This window comes from Ascochyta rabiei, chromosome 10 (assembly GCF_004011695.2).
Source record: "Ascochyta rabiei chromosome 10, complete sequence".
Classification (NCBI taxonomy): Eukaryota; Fungi; Ascomycota; class Dothideomycetes; order Pleosporales; family Didymellaceae; genus Ascochyta; species Ascochyta rabiei.
The window spans coordinates 1,032,276-1,051,695 of record NC_082414.1 but is presented as its reverse complement, the minus strand read 5'-3'; the positions used below and the strand labels follow the sequence as shown (position 1 = coordinate 1,051,695).

The 19,420-nt window shown below is 53.2% G+C and overlaps 8 protein-coding genes and 1 non-coding gene across 9 annotated transcripts, besides 1 other annotated feature; 5 read left to right on the top strand and 4 right to left on the bottom strand.

Annotated features, from left to right (window-relative positions):
* Positions 1-1,487: 1,487 nt before the first annotated feature.
* Positions 1,488-1,518: a tandem repeat.
* Positions 1,519-3,731: 2,213 nt separating this feature from the next.
* EKO05_0006450 (Cytochrome c oxidase subunit 6B) lies at positions 3,732-4,226 on the bottom strand (the record flags this gene model as incomplete). Its single annotated transcript, XM_059636807.1, has 3 exons — positions 3,732-3,830; positions 3,881-3,993; positions 4,169-4,226. 3 exons carry the CDS (start codon positions 4,224-4,226, stop codon positions 3,732-3,734), a joined length of 270 nt encoding a protein of 89 aa, XP_059492790.1.
* Positions 4,227-4,486: 260 nt separating this feature from the next.
* Positions 4,487-5,032, top strand: EKO05_0006449 (uncharacterized protein; the record flags this gene model as incomplete). Its single annotated transcript, XM_038940531.1, has 5 exons — positions 4,487-4,621; positions 4,679-4,694; positions 4,750-4,812; positions 4,871-4,883; positions 4,942-5,032. 5 exons carry the CDS (start codon positions 4,487-4,489, stop codon positions 5,030-5,032), a joined length of 318 nt encoding a protein of 105 aa, XP_038797943.1.
* A 365-nt stretch (positions 5,033-5,397) lies between these two features.
* EKO05_0006448 (Peptidylprolyl isomerase) lies at positions 5,398-5,917 on the bottom strand (the record flags this gene model as incomplete). The annotated part of the gene is made up of 2 exons (XM_038940441.1): positions 5,398-5,535; positions 5,588-5,917. The coding sequence occupies 2 exons, from the start codon at positions 5,915-5,917 to the stop codon at positions 5,398-5,400; spliced, it is 468 nt and encodes a 155-aa protein (XP_038797942.1).
* A 335-nt stretch (positions 5,918-6,252) lies between these two features.
* On the top strand, positions 6,253-10,161 carry EKO05_0006447 (protein transport protein S31; the record flags this gene model as incomplete). The annotated part of the gene is made up of 5 exons (XM_038940384.1): positions 6,253-6,461; positions 6,514-6,633; positions 6,684-9,718; positions 9,767-10,062; positions 10,117-10,161. 5 exons carry the CDS (start codon positions 6,253-6,255, stop codon positions 10,159-10,161), a joined length of 3,705 nt encoding a protein of 1,234 aa, XP_038797941.1.
* An 812-nt stretch (positions 10,162-10,973) lies between these two features.
* Positions 10,974-11,058, top strand: EKO05_10t2. The gene has a single exon. It is a non-coding gene; the product is annotated as a tRNA-Val (tRNA).
* Positions 11,059-11,448: 390 nt separating this feature from the next.
* EKO05_0006446 (Ribonuclease P) lies at positions 11,449-12,697 on the bottom strand (the record flags this gene model as incomplete). Its single annotated transcript, XM_038940500.1, has 2 exons — positions 11,449-12,576; positions 12,635-12,697. 2 exons carry the CDS (start codon positions 12,695-12,697, stop codon positions 11,449-11,451), a joined length of 1,191 nt encoding a protein of 396 aa, XP_038797940.1.
* A 2,050-nt stretch (positions 12,698-14,747) lies between these two features.
* Positions 14,748-16,594, top strand: EKO05_0006445 (RNA helicase; the record flags this gene model as incomplete). The annotated part of the gene is made up of 4 exons (XM_038940280.2): positions 14,748-14,979; positions 15,410-15,826; positions 15,876-16,236; positions 16,288-16,594. 4 exons carry the CDS (start codon positions 14,748-14,750, stop codon positions 16,592-16,594), a joined length of 1,317 nt encoding a protein of 438 aa, XP_038797938.2.
* A 515-nt stretch (positions 16,595-17,109) lies between these two features.
* EKO05_0006444 (Sedoheptulose-bisphosphatase) lies at positions 17,110-17,988 on the top strand (the record flags this gene model as incomplete). Its single annotated transcript, XM_059636806.1, has 2 exons — positions 17,110-17,288; positions 17,376-17,988. 2 exons carry the CDS (start codon positions 17,110-17,112, stop codon positions 17,986-17,988), a joined length of 792 nt encoding a protein of 263 aa, XP_059492789.1.
* Positions 17,989-18,244: 256 nt separating this feature from the next.
* EKO05_0006443 (uncharacterized protein) lies at positions 18,245-19,132 on the bottom strand (the record flags this gene model as incomplete). Its single annotated transcript, XM_038946119.2, has 1 exon — positions 18,245-19,132. One exon carries the CDS (start codon positions 19,130-19,132, stop codon positions 18,245-18,247), a length of 888 nt encoding a protein of 295 aa, XP_038797936.2.
* Between the last annotated feature and the right edge of the window lie 288 nt (positions 19,133-19,420).

The window sequence follows — 19,420 nt, the reverse complement described above, 5'->3', positions numbered from 1 at the left end:
GCGTTCAGTAGCTGACCTCCTGGCTGTGTGAACGCGTCCAGAGGCATGGATCGCCAAGTGATGCACTCATGGCGACTCCTCACTATGCCCAGACGCTCATTGGCTGGAGCTCACCACCTTAGCCGAGACTGGCAAGTGAATGCATAGCCCACCAGCGTCGAGCTGCCTGTTGTGGCGCAATTAGGGGCCGAACTCCAGACACGCCCCTCGGTCACAGCTGGGTTGTGCTAGGCAGATGCGACATTCCTCATTTGCGTCTCCGGCGCTCCGCCTGCTGTGCGGTCGATGAGTAGATACCTTCGTCTCATGTGCGTGACGCAAACGGCACTGAGAATGACATGCTCCTGCCAACACACGGTTGCGCTGCTCGGCGTCCGGCCACTGGTATGCGCTGTACGACAGCCTGCTGGTGCCGGAGTTCTGCCCATAATCATCGAGCCATGCGTGGCCCTGTTCTTCACCGATGCACTGCGCATCCCTCACAATTTGGGCGGTCATTGGGTGCAAATCTCGGGGACCTGAAGTGTGCCCGAAGATTCTCCAGCGATCAGAGATTTTGCGCCTCTTGCGTACACAAGCGCAGACTTTGCGCCTCGTGGAGGGCTGCAAATGGCGATGAATCGTCACACCTCGGCCTCTACATCTTCTGGAAGCAGCGCCCATAGCCACAGGAGCCAATCCTCTCCGGCTACACGGGCGCTTGGCCTGGGCTGAGTCAACTTCACACCACCATGTCCAGGCACGGCAGTTCTGCTAGTCACGACAGCCAAGCATTCTCGGTCGCCGGTGGACGATACATCACGCCTCCACCCATTCAGCTTTCAGCCCCCCGACAGTGCGAAGATCTTGCATCACCAGCGTGACCTGCAAACACCTCGAGGCAGCGCGAAGTCCGCTGACAGCGTGACTCTACTTGCAACGTGTGCTTGCGCGACGGCGCGTCGCCATGAGCTAGAGTGATTCAAGCTTGATCATATGGTAGCATCTGAGGAGTCATCACTCACTGCAGCCTGGAGAGCTTCCAAATACAAAACGCACATGTGGCAAAGGCAAACCGGTGTCGCTGGTACGGCAAGGTAAGGCTGCGCGGCTCAGTGGGTCATGGATGGAACGTGACGAAATCTGCAATCCTCGTGTGAATAAGAGTCTCGTTTTCAAGATGCTCTGCCGTGATATGGTTTCATCCTTGAGGAATTGCACTGGTGGCAGTAATGACAGTAACGCCACGGTCCACTTGCAAGCCCAGCGAGAGACGTGAAGCGTCGACAACGCCATGTGAAGTGGCAGCGACAGGACGATATCTCAGCGTATCAGCATGTCTCGTATGCCCAACGTGACATGCTTTCACTCACTGCGAAGCAGCACAAGAGGGATCCAAGTTTGCCCGAGTCAAACACCTCATTCTAGCTTTTTTTTTCTCTTGAAAACAGCTCAGCACATACAAGCGCCGCGTCTAGTGTATGGTGACCATGTGTAATCCTTCCCAGGCAGCAGCAGCAGCAGCAGCAGCAGCAGCAGTAGTAATGGTAGTAACGGGTCCATAAGCCTCAGATCTTGATCGCCAACCACAGCACCGTTGAACCGATTCCAGTAAGGTGAGAAGCATGACGAATGGCCTTCGAACAATACAGGATTGTCTGGAGGGGATCAGTTGTAGATCTTTGTTGTACGCTGTAATCAACTCTAGTATTAGTTGCAGGATAAGGCCGCGAACCTGTCCGTCTGCAGACCACTGTCGAAGGCTCGTATATGTGTCTGTGTGTGCGCGTCAGGTGCGTTCAGAAGCACCGAATCTCGGTGTCTGGACACCGAGGATGGAGCTCTCCTCCTGCATCGCACGTACCCCCTTCACGGAAAGAAAGCAGTCGTGTTCCGTTGTTATCGTGGTTGCAACTTGATGACATGAGAACTTGGGCAAGTTAGTTCTGTTTTAATAACCTATTCGCAGAAGAGATTCCGATCCTTCAGCAAATACCTCATTATGATCTATGTCCGTGTGTACGAGCTCGCTTGCTCCAGCGAACAGATTGTAGTACAAGTCGAACGAACTAGACGATACGTAGAGCTGAGCCCTGCAACTAGAGTCGGAAGGTTCAATCTATCTGATCAGGTCCTGGGGACGTTGTCAGACGATTAGCGGTTGGTGTACCTGAAGTCTTGATTTCAGCAAGGGTATTGTGGATGTTTGTTTAGTCAGTGCTTCTTTCGGTGGTCTTGAGTATTTCGCACTGTTCAAGGAAACTTGATTGGGTTTGGGCCTTGCCATCAAGAGGAAACTATCTACAAGTCCTTGCGAAGCCTGCTAGACATCCAAGCAGCCGCTCTACAGCAGGACTGATACTATACCAAAACCGTGGAACGATGATTAGTCTCAGCATCTTAGCCCGAAGAAGACTGAAAAGCCCAGTATCGATTCATCTGCATGAGCAGAAGCTTGGCTCTTCACACCATCTTGCAGATCAGTCATCGTCTATTTAAACATTTGCAAGAGTCACGTACCTTATTGGCGGCACCTAGTTACGCTTGTTGCACTTGCACTCGCACGTCTCCCAACCCCACATGCAGCCACCGTCGTCTTCGTATTTGGTAACACTCTCTGGACAACATCTCTCACCCGCAGCGGCGTTTAAGCAGCGTTGAAGGCAATCATTTCCCTAGTTTCATTCGCAACCTTCATTTCGCCAGTGAATCCATGTTCCACGATATGGAGCATGTGCTTCAATAGTTGCACTATTGGAGTCGTCCATAGGGCTGTTAACAGGGGCATCAGCCGCAGTCTCAGTTGGGACCGTCACAACCATGGCAGTGGCTAGAATCATTGCAATGGTGAGATAAGCCTTGATGTGTATGTCGGGTCGTCTTAAATGGAAGCTTTGCCATCAGAAGTGGGTATCGAGTGAGTTTACCTCGTCCAACTCGGAAAGTCTGTGTTTTCAAACATGGCCGATCTTACAACTCTCTGATTACTGGGCCGGGTAAAGCAAATTCGTACTCTCTTGCGGACCGGGCTGCGTGAGTTGCAATCTGTTATGCTTTTGTTCTTGAGCAACACCAATTTCACGAGGCTTCCGGTGAAGGCTCTTCTGATGTTCACGAATCCCTGGAGCTCACATACACCGTTGCATACCATCCGACAAACTGTATCAGTAACAGTCCAGCTTAACGCTAGTGTGGAGTGTACGACTTCTGGCAAACGATGTTCTAACGAGGGCTTGGAAAAAAAAGGTACTGCGTCCGTGCAGTTTTCATTTGAGAAGCTTGGCGGTTAGCTTGTACTATATGAAGGTGGTCGTGCAAGGTTGCTATTTCGCAGTTTAAAACATACTCGTGCTATAGCAAAGATCAGCTTTTGGGTGCGCAACGACACCTTGGAGAGGTACTGAAAGTCAGTGGGTGAACCATTTGTTGAACATGACGCCAATGTTCAAAAGAATACATACTTCAACCTCATGGAATGCTGACGAATCTGGAACCGAGTCCTCGTCCAACGTACATTTGGCATTGAACGAGGGATCTTGCCCACACCATACCAAAATCGTCAAGGCTCATGCTCTCTCCCGCGGCGAAGTCATCTGTTGGAATCACAATGTTTTTGCTAGGTCGTTGTGGAATCAAAGCTGCATTGGTGTCGATTGATATGGTACAAGTACTGAGGTGCATATGCCAGACTGTGATCCACTCTTCCCCACCTCTTTACGTCTATGCGCGCGAACTTCGCCGTAGCGAGCAGTTTACTGGTTGAGGTTGACGGGGAAGTTACCGGCTTCGCGCTGGTCGTCCCATCGCGAGGTCCAGCCGCTGGGGCAGAGCGACTTGTAAGCCAGCACGAACTGCAGACCGTTAGCATGTGTCGCGTCTCGCATCTTCGGTTGGAGCGCACCTGGCGGCAGGGAGAAAATTCCTCGCCCTTGGCAATGATGCACTTGTGGTAGTCGACGTAGTTCTGCCAGCAGTGCTTGGTCTGGTTCTGGTTGGGGAAGCGGGCGTCGAAGCCTGTGGCGCGCGAAGATAGTCAGCATACTGCAGCATCTGGCGCAGGTTTGAAGCTCGGGAGGGTTGGCATTGTGCACGTGCGGGGCGCTACGGGAGCTCTGGGGTCGTCGTACCAGCTGTGGAGTGAGGTTAGCTTGCAGTCTCAGAAGTTGTGCGGGAGCCCAGGGCAGCGTACCAGTCACGAACTTGAAGGGCTTCGTCACCATCTCGTCGCCATTCTCGTTGTCGGACATGATTGCGGTTGGTGTGGTGGAGTGGAGAGGGTTGGTGTGGCGGTAATGGCTGGTGGTAGACGTCAGGTCGTCAATGAAGTTGTGAGGATGATGGGCGATGGGCTGACTGCGCTTGGACTCCACACAGCCCATTAGCGACTCGGCGATTGCCGGGCAGCGACCTCCGACTTGACGAGCTGCAGGCAATGAAGCTCCTGTGACGGCACTGCTTGCACTTCCAGCAACACCACGACTCTCCACTCTCCACTCCACCCTCCATCATGTTTAAAGCTACCCGCGCCCTGGCCATGCGCCCCTCGGCCATGATGATGATGCGCCAGACTCCCAGGATGACGATGCGTCAGAGCCCCCAGCTCTTCGTGCGCCAGACGCTGCAGCTGCGCAGTCCTGTCCCCGTACGCCCCCCATACTCCCCCACACACTGGCAGAATGTATGCTAACGGTTTCAACAGAAGCAGGAGCAGGGCGGTAAGCCAATTGCCTGAACAATCGCACTACAGGACCCGAATTGACCACGCAACAGCCCACACTGCCTCGCAGCGCCTCCGCCAGCTCAAGAACATTCCCACTGAGATTTGGCCTCTGAGTACGTCATCACCACTCTGCAGGACCTATAACTGAGTATTCGCTAACTTGCCCTGTAGTCATTGTCCTCGGGTGAGTCCTCTTTCGCGACATGTGGGGTCTGGAGTTGGTGGTCTGACATATCTTACAGCGTTGCCGTTGTCATGGCCTTCTTTTCCCTCGGCAGGAAACTCTGGGTCGACAAGACCCTCCGCCTCAAGAGGCAGGGTAAGGAGCAGTAGATGCCTGATTACCAAAATTGGACGCTTCTGGGCAAAAGAGCTCTGTGTACACAACAACCGGGCATGTAGACCACTGAAAACTGAAATATAACATGGGGTTTCATTTGTGCTGCATACGACTGTCGTTTTCTATTAGGTTAGTAGGAATTGTCGCAATGGTGTGCTCGTTTCTTCACGATTTGCACTCTATAAATGTGGTACAGAAACATCATTCGATTCGCACAATTGGATATTCCAAACCCCTACCAGACTAGCCACAAGAATCACACCCAATGTACAATGACAATGTGCCTATGACATCTTCATGCACGCCCTAACGCCTCGCCTGCCATGACGGACTGAAAATCGACAACTTGCTCATACTCTCAAGCAGCCTTAGGTCCTGCTTCGTCAAGGCCCTCAAGCCCTTGCATCGGATCCATAGGGCCGTTTGCTTCCTCCTGTAGCTGCTCGGTTGCTTGACGATCTTCTTCGCTCACAGCATGCTTGGCCAACCATCCTTCCTGTAGGCTGTTAGCACGTAACTTGCAGCATATAAGATTGAAGTAGATCTACCTGCTCCCACACAGCTGTTTTGCTCCCCAGACCTTCGGTGTGGTCTTTCTGCGGCTTAGCTGCAGCAACTTTGATGACCTGGCCGTACAGTTCGCTCCGGTCCATGTTGTCTATCGCATCTGTAGCATCCGTAGCAGCTTCAAACTCAACATAGCCAAAGCCACGATGTGTTTCGTTCGAATTTGGTAGATCTGGCTTTGGCAGGTTGACTTCGACGATGTCTCCAAACGGCAGGAAGGCGTGGAACAGGGTTTGCTGGGTGACTGCTTGATCGAGGCCGCCGACGAACACCGTAGCCTTTAGGCGTGATGCGTCCGAAAAATTTGACATTTTGGCTAGAGTTGGAATATGTTTTCGCGTGCAAGGTTGGTTGCATGCTTGTTCAAGGTGCTCGCGGTAAGAAAATCGATGTCACGTGCGCCGGTTCGGTGCAGAGCAGGGTGGTCTGTGCCCTTAGCCCGCCCGATGATGGAAGGGACAGGTGGTGGATGCTCGAGGTCAAGTATACCGTTGCCTTGCTAACAACTTCGCTTGCAACACTGTTCGAGACTTTTCCTCCACGTGTACCTCTCCACATAGCGTCTCATAAAGCCGCCGTTTCTGATTGATTTTGTTTTCCTTGCCCAACTCGCTACTCGACCGCCTCGGTGCGACCACAGCCCACCATGGTCCGCCTACGAGAAATACCCCGGACGGCAACATTTGCTTGGTCGCCGGGACCGACCCAGCCATTAATTGCTACGGGAACAAAGTCTGGAGCTGTTGATGCCGACTTTTCAGGCGATACACAATTAGAGCTCTGGGAGCTCAAGCTGGATGATGTCGAGCACGGAGTAGAGCTCGAGCCTGTTGCGACGGTGAACGTGGAGTCCAGGTATATCGCCAGGTTTTTTTCGAACGTCAGCAGGGAATTGAGTGTATTACAGGTTCAACGACATTGCCTGGAGCCAGCCCAGCGAGCAATACCCCAGAGGAGTAATAGCGGGGGCACTCGACAGCGGCGCACTGGTACTCTGGGACGCGGAGAAGCTACGAACAGGTGCAGGGTAAGAGAGCATATCATCTGGCAGGTGATATGGTTGCTGACCGCCCACAGAGATGCCCAGATTGAGCAGATCGACAAGCACACCGGACCCATTCAAGCCCTCCAGTTCAATCCCTATCGATCGAACATCCTTGCCTCCGCAGGTGCCAAGGGCGAGCTCTACGTCCACGATCTCGATGATCAATCGAAGACCTTCCGTCTTGGCAAGGCTGGCGCGAACCCTGATGAATACACAACATTGGACTGGAACAAGAAGGTTGCCCACATCCTTGCGACTGGAAGCAGCGGAGGCTTTGTTACTGTCTGGGATGTCAGAGCTAAGAAGGAGACTCTCACGCTCAACCACTTCGGCAGGAAAACAGTCAGCGCGGTATCCTGGGACCCCGAAGTCCCTACAAGGCTGGTCACTGCCATTCCTACCGATCAAAACCCGCTCGTCCTGGTCTGGGACCTCCGCAATACGAATGCGCCCGAGAAGACGCTGCAAGCACACGATCAGGGTGTACTGTCTCTTTCGTGGTGTACACAGGACAGCGATATCCTGCTCTCTTGCGGCAAGGACAACCGAACAATTGCATGGAACCCACACAGCGGAGAACAGTTGGGCGAGTTTCCAGTAGTAACAAACTGGACGTTCCAGACACGACTCAATCCCTCAAACCCGAACCTCCTCGCCACCGCATCGTTCGATGGCAAGATTGCTATTCAGACCCTGCAGAACACTGGGGTTGCAACAGAACAGAGCAAGACCGCTGCGCAGGCGCCAGAGGGCGAGGACTTCTTTTCGCAGACACACGTGGAGCCTCAGGGCGCATCTTTCTCACTGAAGACACCCCCTAAGTGGCTGAAGAGGAGGGCAGGCGTGGCATTTGGCTTCGGTGGAAAGCTGGTACGATTCGGTGTTCATGACGCGAAGTCAAAGATCACCATTTCTACATTCGCTGTAGACTCACAGATTGGCGATGCTAGTGAACAGTTCGACAAGGCACTTGAGCAGGGTGACCTCACCGCCATCTGTGGAGATAAGATTGCCAAAGCAGCTACTGAGGAGGAGAAAGCCGACTGGACTGTCATCGAGACTTTGACATCCGAAAGCCCTCGAAGCAAGCTGGTCGAGTATCTCGGATTCGCCGATGCAAAAGAGGAGGAGCCTGCAGAGGAGAAGAAGGAGGCCGAGACCAACAGTGCTGATGATGGGTCGTCTTTCTTCGACCAGTCCGGTACGGATGAGGGCAATTTCCTGTCTGATCTTGCTGCATCGAAAGGCGCAAAGACAAACAACCCCTTTCAGGTGTACACCGGTGAGGAGTCCGACGCCGATAAGAAGATCACTCGTTCACTCATGCTTGGCAACTTCGATGCCGCTCTCGATGTTTGCCTGAAAGAGAACCGACTTTCTGATGCTTTCATGATCGCAATCTGCGGTGGAGAGAAATGCGTTGCAAAGGCTCAAGCTGCATACTTTAAGAGGCAGTCTGACGCGCCAAACTACCTCCGGCTACTTGCTTCGGTGGTTGGCAAAAACCTCTGGGATCTCGTATACAACGCCGACCTTAAGGACTGGAAAGAAGTTATGGCTACACTTGCTACTTTTGCCGATCAGTCAGAGTTCCCTGACCTCTGCGAGGCGTTGGGTGATCGTCTGGAGGAGGCAATCTCAGAGGAGTCTGGTTCCTACCGAAAGGATGCATCGTTCTGTTACTTGGCTGGCTCCAAGCTTGAGAAGGTTGTTGTCAACTGGGCGCAAGAGCTCAAGGAGAACGAAGCTGCCGGTCTGGAGAAGTCTGAGGAGGACAACAGTTTCTCGATTCATGCAAGATCGCTGCAGGAGTTCATCGAAAAAGTTACAGTGTTCCGTAAAGTGACCGGATTCAAGGACTCCGAACAGCAGAAGGACGCTGATTGGAAGCTTGAGCCTCTGTACGCAAAATACGTTGAGTACGCCGACATCGCATCATCGCACGGACAGCTTGCCATCGCGGAGAAGTATTTGGATCTACTGCCTGAGAAGTACCCTGCTGCTGAAGTTGCAAAAGACCGGGTCAAGCGCGCAACAAGGAAGGCTGCACCACAGCCAGCTACTCAACAACGAGCGCAGCGTGTTGTTCCCACACCAACACCGCAGCAGAACTCTTCACTTTACACGCCATCTAACCCACTAGCATCATCGGCACCAGCGCCAGCGCCTTCGCCTTATGCGCCCATCAACCCACTTGGGCCGCAGGCTCAGCCTTCCCAGCCATCAGCTCAGAATCCATACCTTCCTACACCTAATGCTTTCGGTCAACAGCAGCAGACCCCTGCTCGTGGGCCTGGATACAATGGTGCCTACAACAACAGCTCCTTCAACCCGTCTCAGCAAAACCCAGTGCCACCTCCTCCACGTAGTTTTGGTGGAATGCCTCCGACTTCCGCTGTTCCTGCCGTCAGCCGAGGTCATATTCCTGCGTGGAACGATACTCCTGACTTTGGACCACCCAAGCCAGCATCACGTCGCGGAACTCCTCTTAACACTGTAGGTTCGCCTTTCCCCAACCAGCAACCAGGCTTTGGCGCGCCACCTCAAGGTCCGCCGCAGGGACGACCAACACCTCCGCCTCCACCCAAGGGCCCACCTCAGGGGTCTTCTAGGGTAATGTCGCCGCCCCAGTCGAGTGCTTCACCATCTGCGCCCAACCCCTACGCTCCATCGCAGCCGACTGGCTTTGCTCCTCCACAGCAACCACCAGTGCAACGTGGAGCTTCGCCGTACGCTCCACCAACGTCGGCAGCACCAGCGTCGAACCGCTATGCGCCTGCACCAGGCTCGCAGCCATCTCCCGCCCCAGCTTATGGAGGTATGCCACCGCCGCGGAACATTGCGCCACCGCCTGGCCAATTTCCACTGGCAGCGTCACCGTACGCGCCTTCGCCGGCTCAACAGGCGCCACCGGCAGCCGCACCGCCTCCACCCAGAGGCCCGCCTCAAGGTCCTCCTCGTGCTGGTCCCCCGTCCGGAGGACCACCCCAGGGTGGACCACCAAGGCCAGATTCACGATCGAGCCTTGCGCCACCCCCAACTGCTGCACTTTCTGCATCCAAACACCGTGAGTTGATCCTAATGCACGTGAAACAGCTTTGCTAAACTGACGCAGCTCGTGGCGATCGAACGCACATCCCCGAGAGTTCCCAGTTAATCTACGAGATTCTGAATGCAGACATGCAGCGTGTCAAGTCCAAAGCGCCCGAAAAGTTCAGACTGCATGTGATTGATACCGAGAAGCGTCTCAACATCCTGTTCGACCATCTCAATAATGACGACGTCAAGCCAGATACCGTTCAGCAGTTGAACGAAATGGCAAACAACATCCAAGCGCGACAATATGATCAAGCGGGTGTGATCTTTTCTGACATTATGACCAACAAGACAGATGAGGGCAGCGACTGGATCGTGAGTACCCCTGCATATGTTGAAAAGCTGAATTGTTGCTAACGAAGACCACAGGTCGGTATCAAGAGGTTGTTGCAATTTAGCAAGTCCACCCAGTAGATGGTGACGTAGACATAAGTTGCGGCCTGAGCGTAACACGGTTGATGTATCAGTGCAGTGTGCAACGTAGACAATCCGACATCATTCATCAACGTCCTTCAGCCTTCACTGCGTGATCTACATATCTTTGCTGCCCAATCACCCCTCGATTAGCTCGAGATACCGCATAGACTTGACTCCCGAGCGCCCCTAAGAAGTTCCATAGTCTTTACACGCTATGTCTTCGAACATCTCCAGCCCCAGCTTTCTTGTTGGAGTTAGCCTTCAAAAACCATGGCTTTGAACAACTCAAGCATGACTTACCAAAGCTCTACAAGCCAAAAACCCCTGCATATCTAAATCCCAATATCTATTACCCCATCTCCACGAGAAGCTCTCTGCATATCCCTGAAATTGACCGGACGCGTCAGTTCGCCCTCAAGAGCACGTTGCTGTAGCGATAGTATGCTCTCACGACCCAAGATTGGGTACCCGTCTTCAACAGCAAAAGTCTCGTCTCTCAGCTATGAACAGAGATCTCGCGGTTAGGTCATTGCGCGAGGAGTTAGCATGCAACCGAGGGGCTAATGAAAGAAGATCGACTTGGAAATGACAGAGGCAAAATAAAGCAGGCGAGGGTGCGAATGTAATGAGGTGGTTTGGCAATCAAACGGAGTAGTGAGTTTGCGACTACGGATTAACGGACTTACAGATCTGTCGCGTCTGGGAAGTGGGAGGCGAGGTGGGGCTAAAGATATGGGTGAGATCGAACCTCAGCTGTAATTGTAAGATATCTTATCTCAAACAAGTCAAAGATTCATAATAATAAGCAAGGTTCGATGGTGTAGTTGGTTATCACGTCAGTCTAACATTCCGTTGGATCACTGAAGGTCTCCAGTTCAAGTCTGGGTCGAATCATATTTTTGTCCCGCTTTCATCATCGCGAGAGGTAGCGAGGGCACATTAGGGCAATATATATATTTTGCTTGCAGAGGATTCGTAGTAGATGTACCCGAGAAAATTGTCAGATCTGGACTTGCTTGGGTGTTGGTGGCATTACGCGATAATTCCAAACTGTTGGTGCATATCTCCATCACCTTGCCATGTACCCAAGGTATCCTCAGTATCTTCGGTGCGTCTTCTCATTGATCTAATGCACCTTGGGGTTATTCAATGATCGTAGGAAAATAAAAACTTGAAACGCCCCTGGTCTTTGTTGACCACCCGCCTGTTGTGGTATCCCCGTCCTTGAAACGCCAGAACGCCTGTTGATGCCATCCGCCCGAGTATTTTACATCCTAAAACGCCTCAATCACCCGGCTCCACGCTTGCACTTGCCCTCTCCTTTCCACCTAGACTGAGCTTGATTTTCTTCTTTCTCGGCTCCTCGCCATCATCACCGTCTCTCTCCCTCTTGCCCTCACTCCTTTCGCTTGTCTCGCTGACCTTGCGCTCAACCTCAGGCCTACCGGTCTTGAGCTTAACCTTCAAACTCCCAGAATTGGTACCCTTTTCGCGATCCGCCTTCTTGATATATGGGCTTTTCTTTTTCTTTTTGCGCTCAGGAGTGTCGTCACCAAGCTCGTCCAGATCGTCGTCGGCCTGCAAGAATTTCTTTGCCGGACTGATACCCTTGCCCTTCGCCTTGAATCCTACGGAGTCGCCTTGTGGGCCTGGGTTGGGCGTGCCTAAACGGCTGCCGAGTGGTGTGTTGCCGAGGCCCGAACCTGTCCCATTTTGGCCTGCCAGTTTGGCCATGGCGTTGCGGCTGGATTGACGCCCAGAGATGCCTAAGCATTTCTCCAGGTGTTGCGCAAAGCGCGTAATGAGCAGCGAACGCTTGCAGTTGGGACACGTGTGCCATGGGATGTATGATGCGGGTTTGCCGCCGGTGTTGAGCTTGATCTCTCTTGCGTCGCCGCCGGTCATTTCCGTGTCTTGTGAGCCTGGCGTGCCCACACTCTCTTTGTCGGCGTTCTTCTGCTGCTGTTTGATGAGCTCGCGCTCCTTCTTGCTCTTAGCCATGTCTGTGGGGAACGGATTGCCGTAGACATCGTGGCCTGATCGCTGAACCCACGGGTAGAGCATACAGTACTCTTTAGTCAGGTCTGGGTTCTGCATGCCCTTGCCCATGATTGGGTGCATCAGGCGTGGCAGCTTGCAGTGTGGACATATGATTTCAGGCGTTGTCTTGAGAGGATTTCCTTTGAGGAGGACACGCCCGTTCTCATACTTCGCAGCGGATGTCTCAGCGATCGGGATTGCGGGCTGGCTGGCTGCGCCTGCTTTCAGCGAGGCTGGCTCGAGGGTTGCGAGGGCGATGGACTCGGCTTGCGTTGCGGCGGACTGCATGCGCAGAAGCTTTTCGGAGCGGTGACATGACAGAGCGGTCTGAAGGACTATGTTCGATAAAGTATCCTCGAGAATGTCGGTAATCTGCGTTGCGCATGTGCTTAGCAGTGAGCTCCCCAAGCTTGGGGACATTTCAGCCTACCAGATCTGCCAATGTATCTGGGGGTAGGCCCGACGCAGACTCTCCGGCTGCGTCCTCAGACATGCTGCTGGGTCGCGATGGCGATGTTGGCAGTGCAGCAGCCAGTCCAAGGCGTTACAGACTACGTCGATGTCAATGGTGGAACGCTTCGGCGCGGGAGTGTCGAGCGAACCCCTGTTCGGGGAGGGCGCGTCATCCCTGCAAGCGTGGATTGAATCCCCACAGCACACAGTCCCGCGGTCCACTGCATATCATATATCATGCACCGCGCTTTTTCGCAATCGCAGATGATCTTGTATGGACTATCGTTGACTAGAAGCAGGTAAAGAACTACTGCTTGTCTGAACTACATGAGGTCGTCGCTTCAAACTGGCTGAAGTCTCCCAGACTTGACTATCTAGATCCAGGCGGTGTACTTGTGCAAACTGACCGAGTCCACAATCACCTTGATGTTCCAATCATCTGTCAAAGCATCGATCCAGGTGATTGAAACGCTCTGCCTCTGAGATTTACGATAGCGAGCTCTCAATCGTGGTCTTGCACACCTGCTGCGCGAAAGCTGGATGTTCATCCAGATGTCTGAGAGCCTCCAGGGGCATGTGAGATATCAAGCGTACACATGATTTGTCTTGTGGAGCGCACATATAGCGACCTCGTCATAGTAGTGGCTGGATAAGCAAAGCCACGAACAGGACGTGGCGTGGTGATCGCGAAAGAAGAAAGCGATTTTTGACATTCTTCTTAGGGAGCTGACTGATGTAATCGCCAGGTGTGTCAGCCGTCTGCTTAGAATGCCGCTGGATTGAGCAGCAGTTGCGCTTTCGCATGTTGTTGGTGTGCGTTGGTGTGCCAGAGGGTGTTTGAGATTCTCCAGCAAACACTGATGGTTCTTACTTTACTATACACTCGGCTAGGTTGTAACGCGGCAACTTTTCATGACCATATTCTCGATTTGTACAGAAGTGTGGACAACTCGCGGCGAAAGTCTTCTGATGTTTGAAGAGATTTCATGATTGTGATGTGATATGGGTGACCTACGACCAAAGAAGCTCGAGGCATCGACGTAGCGGGAAAAAGGGTATCAGCTTTAGCTAGGGCTTCGGTCCGAGGCTGTGTTTACTAGAGTTGTTGTCGATTCAACGCCTTTCATGTCGCTTGGCGCTGTGGTTCCTTGAGCGGCAAATCGTTGGTGTTTCTTTGGCTGTCTTTTTGCGCCAACGGGCAACCGTTTCTTGCTACCGCAACGATTGCAACTGATGACCAGGACATCTGCCCATGGTTTCTTGCTCCATTTGCTTTGATTCTCGGTCATCTGAGTTGCGGTATGCCCAGGTATCAGTACTGCATTGCAGCTCTTGCACATGGACCGCTTCAGATCGACAGAAAGACGGAGTTGTGCCTTTCGAGAAACAGTATGAAGATCGGCGCCAAGCTGGAGGGCAAGAGATGGCGGTTGCTGGGTCGGGCATGTTTCTGATAGATCTGCTTCAGCCGCTCCAGCCTTGTTGCGGTCGACAGAAGCATGTAAGGTCAAGTAAGTGGCAGCCTGGTAGAGAAAAGTGGTCCGGGCGTGCAGGTGTTTGTTCGGGATTCCCTTGGGCTTTGAAGATTTGTCTTTCGCCATGCTGCGTCACGTCCAGCAGCGTTTTGAGTGATCTTGCAGACAAGATACTGTGGTACCTGTAGGGCAACGGGGTTGGACACTGGACAGATTTCTGTGCATATGTGCCTTGTACCGTGTTATCTTCTAGTCCTTCTCTTTGAGATCAGTTGAGTAGCGTCGCGAGTAAGGTCTTCGAGCCTTGGTGATTTACGCCTGTGCACGGACACTGTTTCCTTACTCAGCTAGCGTGCTTTGACACGCCGAGCTTTTGGTCCCACTGCTACGTCTCGCTCTTTCCCACCCACCACCTGCGACAGCATCCCATCTCCACAGTCGCGTCACGCCGTGCATCAGCAAATCGCCCGCTGATTCTCTTCTCTTCCCAGCTACCGCCTTTCACAGCTTACCCCATCGTACAGCTGCCTCTTCATTGTCCGGCAGCCTTATTTGCGACACGCGCAACCACAAGCTCCAACCTCACCTCACCACTATCACCAATACTTAATCATCATGTCTCACGAGGAGGACCTCATCGATTACTCCGACGAGGAGATCCAGCCAACGGAGGCGCCTGCCAACGGTGCCGCAGCCGCAGCTAAGGGTGGCCTTGCTGCCGGTGACGCCGCTGGCGACAAGAAGGGCAGCTATGTCGGCATTCACTCGACCGGTTTCCGCGACTTCCTCCTGAAGGACGAGCTCGTGCGAGCAATCACGGACTGTGGCTTCGAACATCCTTCCGAGGGTTAGTCTAATTATTCCCCTCAGCCTTCTTCCACCTGAAAGCGTCCGTCCATTTGCGCAACGAAGCGGTATCACTTTGCGGCCCTGGTTTTGTCTGCACACGAGCGAAGTAGCGAGGGACCCAGTTTCCTTCCACTACACACGAGCCACCAGCCGACTGCCGTGTCTGGACGCGATTAGATCGGTCTTGTTCACAAAGGAGCCTGCAGGCTCTTTGCCAGTACATCGTCTTGGAACGAGAGCACTGGTTCTGGCATATGTGTGCCCCGGGAGGGCTCGAAAGAGATGGTGTATGAGTTGTATGGCCTCTGTTTGGCCAGGCTATCTCGTGTGGAGGATTTTGACTGCGCATGATGGACGGACGCTTCCCTTAACATACTTCGTTGCGACCGCTTTAAGATCCCGTTCTGACATGCCCTCGTGCTCTACAGTCCAGCAAGTTACCATTCCTCAGGCCATCCTCGGTAACGACGTTCTCTGCCAGGCCAAGTCTGGTCTCGGAAAGACAGCCGTCTTCGTCCTTGCTACCCTGCAACAGATGGACGAGAAGCCTGAGCCTGGCGCCGCCACGATCCTCGTTATGTGCCACACTCGTGAGTTGGCCTACCAGATCAGGAACGAATACAACCGTTTTGCCAAGTTCTTGCCCGACGTCAAGGTCGGTGTCTTTTACGGTGGAACACCCGTTCAGAACGACATTGAGCTCCTCAGCAACAAAGACACCCACCCCCACATCATCGTTGGTACACCCGGTCGTATCAACGCTCTCGTCCGCGACAGGCATCTTCGTCTCTCCAACCTCAAGCACTTTGTCCTCGACGAGTGTGACAAGATGCTAGACCAGCCTGGTTAGTGCAATGCAATGTCGACAACCGATTATATCTGACACAGACATAGACATGCGTAATGACGTGCAGTCCATCTTCCGCGCCACTCCTGCTCACAAGCAGGTGATGATGTTCTCTGCCACCTTGGCGAAAGAGATCCGCGAGACCTGCAAGAAGTTCATGCAGAACCCTCTTGAAATCTATGTTGACGACGAGAAGAAGTTGACGCTTCACGGTCTGCAGCAGTACTACATGAAGCTTGACGAGCGTGAGAAGAACAGGAAGCTCAATGACCTTCTCGACGAGCTGGAGTTCAACCAGGTCATTATCTTCGTTCGTTCGACTCTGCGATGCACGGAGCTTGACAAGCTGCTGCGCGAGTGCAACTTCCCCAGTACTGCAGTACATTCTGGCATTGACCAAAAGGAGCGGTATGTGCCTAGACACCAATTTGTAAGGCTATTACGCTAACGAAGTTGCAGTATCAAACGCTACAAGGAGTTCAAGGACTTCCAAACCCGCATCTGCGTGTCTACTGATATCTTCGGTCGTGGTATCGATGTTGAACGTATTAACGTCGCCATCAACTACGACATGCCTGACAAGGCCGACTCCTACCTCCACCGTGTCGGTCGTGCTGGTCGTTTCGGAACCAAAGGTCTAAGTATCTCCTTCATCAGCAGCCCTGACGATGAAGCTGTTCTGAAGTCGATCGAGGAGCGCTTCGAGGTCTCGCTTCCCGAGTTTCCCGAGAAAGGTGTCGATGCCAGCACCTACATGGACAACTAAGCTTGCCCGCGTATGGCCTGTGTATGAATACCTGCGCAAAACGTCACACTCTACCGGACGATGGCTTTCGGCAGAAAGCGCCGTCTCGTTCTGCAATGAAAAATGTGAGCACGGCGCAGGTGGGTTTGGCTTGTTATGACTTTGTGCTTTAATCTGGGGAGCTCTCAGGCCAGAATCGAAAAGCAAATTGACACGCATTTATCCCAAACATAACTTGCTGTGTGTTTGTGGTTCCATTGTTCTACTGAATTGCCCGAGGCGGCTAACTTCGCACGGACAGGGGTAGCTTCAAGCTGCCCCGCTACGCGTCGTTTATCAAATCTATCATCGACGTCAACGTCATACGTACGGAACTTTAGCGGGACCTTCGGGTTCGCGCGTTCGATCAAGCAAGATGTAGTCTTTTGTTGATACATCTGGAGCCTCCCAATCAATCTCTCTGTCCTGTATTCTTAGGTTGCGTATTGTTCGCGCTTGCACTCTGACTGATAGCTTGCTCTAACTTCGACCCCGCCATGCCTGATCCACGCGTCTTCATCATCCGTCACGGCGAAACAGAATGGTCGCTCAATGGCCGTCACACAGGCACATCGGATATCCCACTCACAGAGAACGGCGAGAAGCGAGTGCGCGCAACCGGAAAAGCACTTGTAGGCGACGACCGACTTATTGTCCCAAGTAACCTGGCACACATGTAAGCCCTTAATCCTTCTCTCTCCACACAGATATACATGTTCTCTCCATCACAGACATTACAAGTACAGAATCTGATACGCAGTAGCTACGTATCCCCGCGCACGCGCGCCCAACGCACACTCGAGCTACTCGACCTCGGCTGTCGCGACCGGTACCCATGGCACGAGCACCCGACGCAATCCGACAAGGAGCCCACCAATACGCTCGACGTGCGGACAAACGCGTCGATTGAGATTACCGAGAGCGTGCGCGAGTGGGACTACGGCGACTACGAGGGCATCAAGAGCAGCGAGGTGCGCGAATCGCGCAAGAAGAGAGGGCTGGGCGAGGACTGGGATATCTGGCGCGATGGCTGTGAGGGCGGCGAGAGCCCCGAGGATGTGACAAAGCGTCTTGATGAGCTGATTCATGAGCTGAGGGAGAAGTATCACAAGGGGAAGTTTGGCAGGGATGGGAAGCCAAATGATGTGCTCATCGTCGCCCACGGGCATATCCTGAGGGCGTTCGCGGCGAGGTGGATTGGAAAGAAGTTAGAGGACAACCCGAGTTTGATATTGGAGGCTGGTGGTGTGGGGACGCTGAGCTACGAGCACCACAGTCTCGATGAACCGGCGATCCTGCTGGGTGGTGCCTTTGTGGTTGACGCCATTGAAAAGGAGGAAGAGCAGAAGGAGGAAGCAAACAAGAAGTGCCCTTGAATGGCTGCGCATGAGACGCCGGTATGGCAGGTCTCTCGTTTACTGAACCTCTATGAGGCTGCTCATGCGGATATGGTCAACCAGTTCCACATTTTTATGCAAGATAACGTGCAGGTCATTATAAGTATCACTTGCTTTTCTTAATCCCTGCTTACAGTTGCTTTTCGTCTCAAGTATGGCATTACACTCATGTCTTCCGCGTTCAGTACTGTTCACCAATTCACACTGTTTCGCGTCTTGTACTTGTCTCTTAGCTTCAAACCTTGACCGGGTTTATCAGCTGGTATTCCTTCGTCTTCTGCTTGGCCACCTGTTCGAACTGTGCTCGGTTCTTAATCGCCCACAGTCCAATCTCGCGCGCTGCAAATGCGCCCATAACGCAGTCACGTCCGAAGACCGGGTCCGTCTTCAGCTGCGCAACATTCGCAACATCCCGGCACCAGCTGTCGAGGCTAACCTGGATCTTGGACAGCGGTCCTTGCGCTGCCTTCTCGATCACCTTGGTGATGTCAACAGCTCGACCATGAATGATACGTAACGCGTCTAGCTCAGAGCGTAGGTTGTGGCCAACGATAATGGTGTCCTTGTCGATCAATCTGAAGAGCGCCGAGCGGGCCGCAGCCCAACCTTTAAGAACTTTGTAGCCACCCTGGCGAGCATCTTCCATGTCCTGGAAGCTAGCCAAACCCGTGGCGGGGAAGCACCAGTCCCTGACCTCTGCATTGGGATCAGTACAGACCAAGTGGCTCATTAGGACCCGGCAAGTGAGGACGTCGATAGTGGCAATCTTGACCACTTCATGGTTCCCGTTGCTGAGAATAATCTTGCTGCAGGCCATGGCGATGATATTCAGGCCAGGTCTTGCTAGATTTCGGTCAGGCGCACATTTGAACTCTGTCACAGGATACTGCGTTGTGTACTCGGTCATGAACGTCTTTGGGGCCGGGACGTATTCCAGCGGCTGAAGCTTGCGAGGCAAATGGCACATGTCGTCGAACATGCCAACAACAGTAGGCTGTCGCTCCACTCCAATCCGTGTCCAGTCGACACCGCTGACACTAATTTTGCCGTCGTGATGGATGGAGATGTCGGTCTGAAGGAGCAGGCGCAGCGTCTTGCCACATATAGACTTAGCTTGTTCCATCTCCAAGGCACCGCCAATGTTCTGGCTCGTTGGGAGAGGGAGAGGAGCGGCAACACCGGCATGATGAGTGGTTTGCTGACGATAAGGGCCATAGGTAGCTGGTGCGCGTTGTACAAGCACAGATGGAAAAGGCGTACGCTTTGAGGCAGGGCCGGTGGGTATTGATGGTGTGCGGTCACCACGACTGTCGCCACGTTTACCACTACCTGCTGGAGTACAACTTGTCGAGTTTCTCGGTAGATCTGCACGCGGACTGAGTGTCCAGGAGCCTCTTCCGTGAAGACCGAG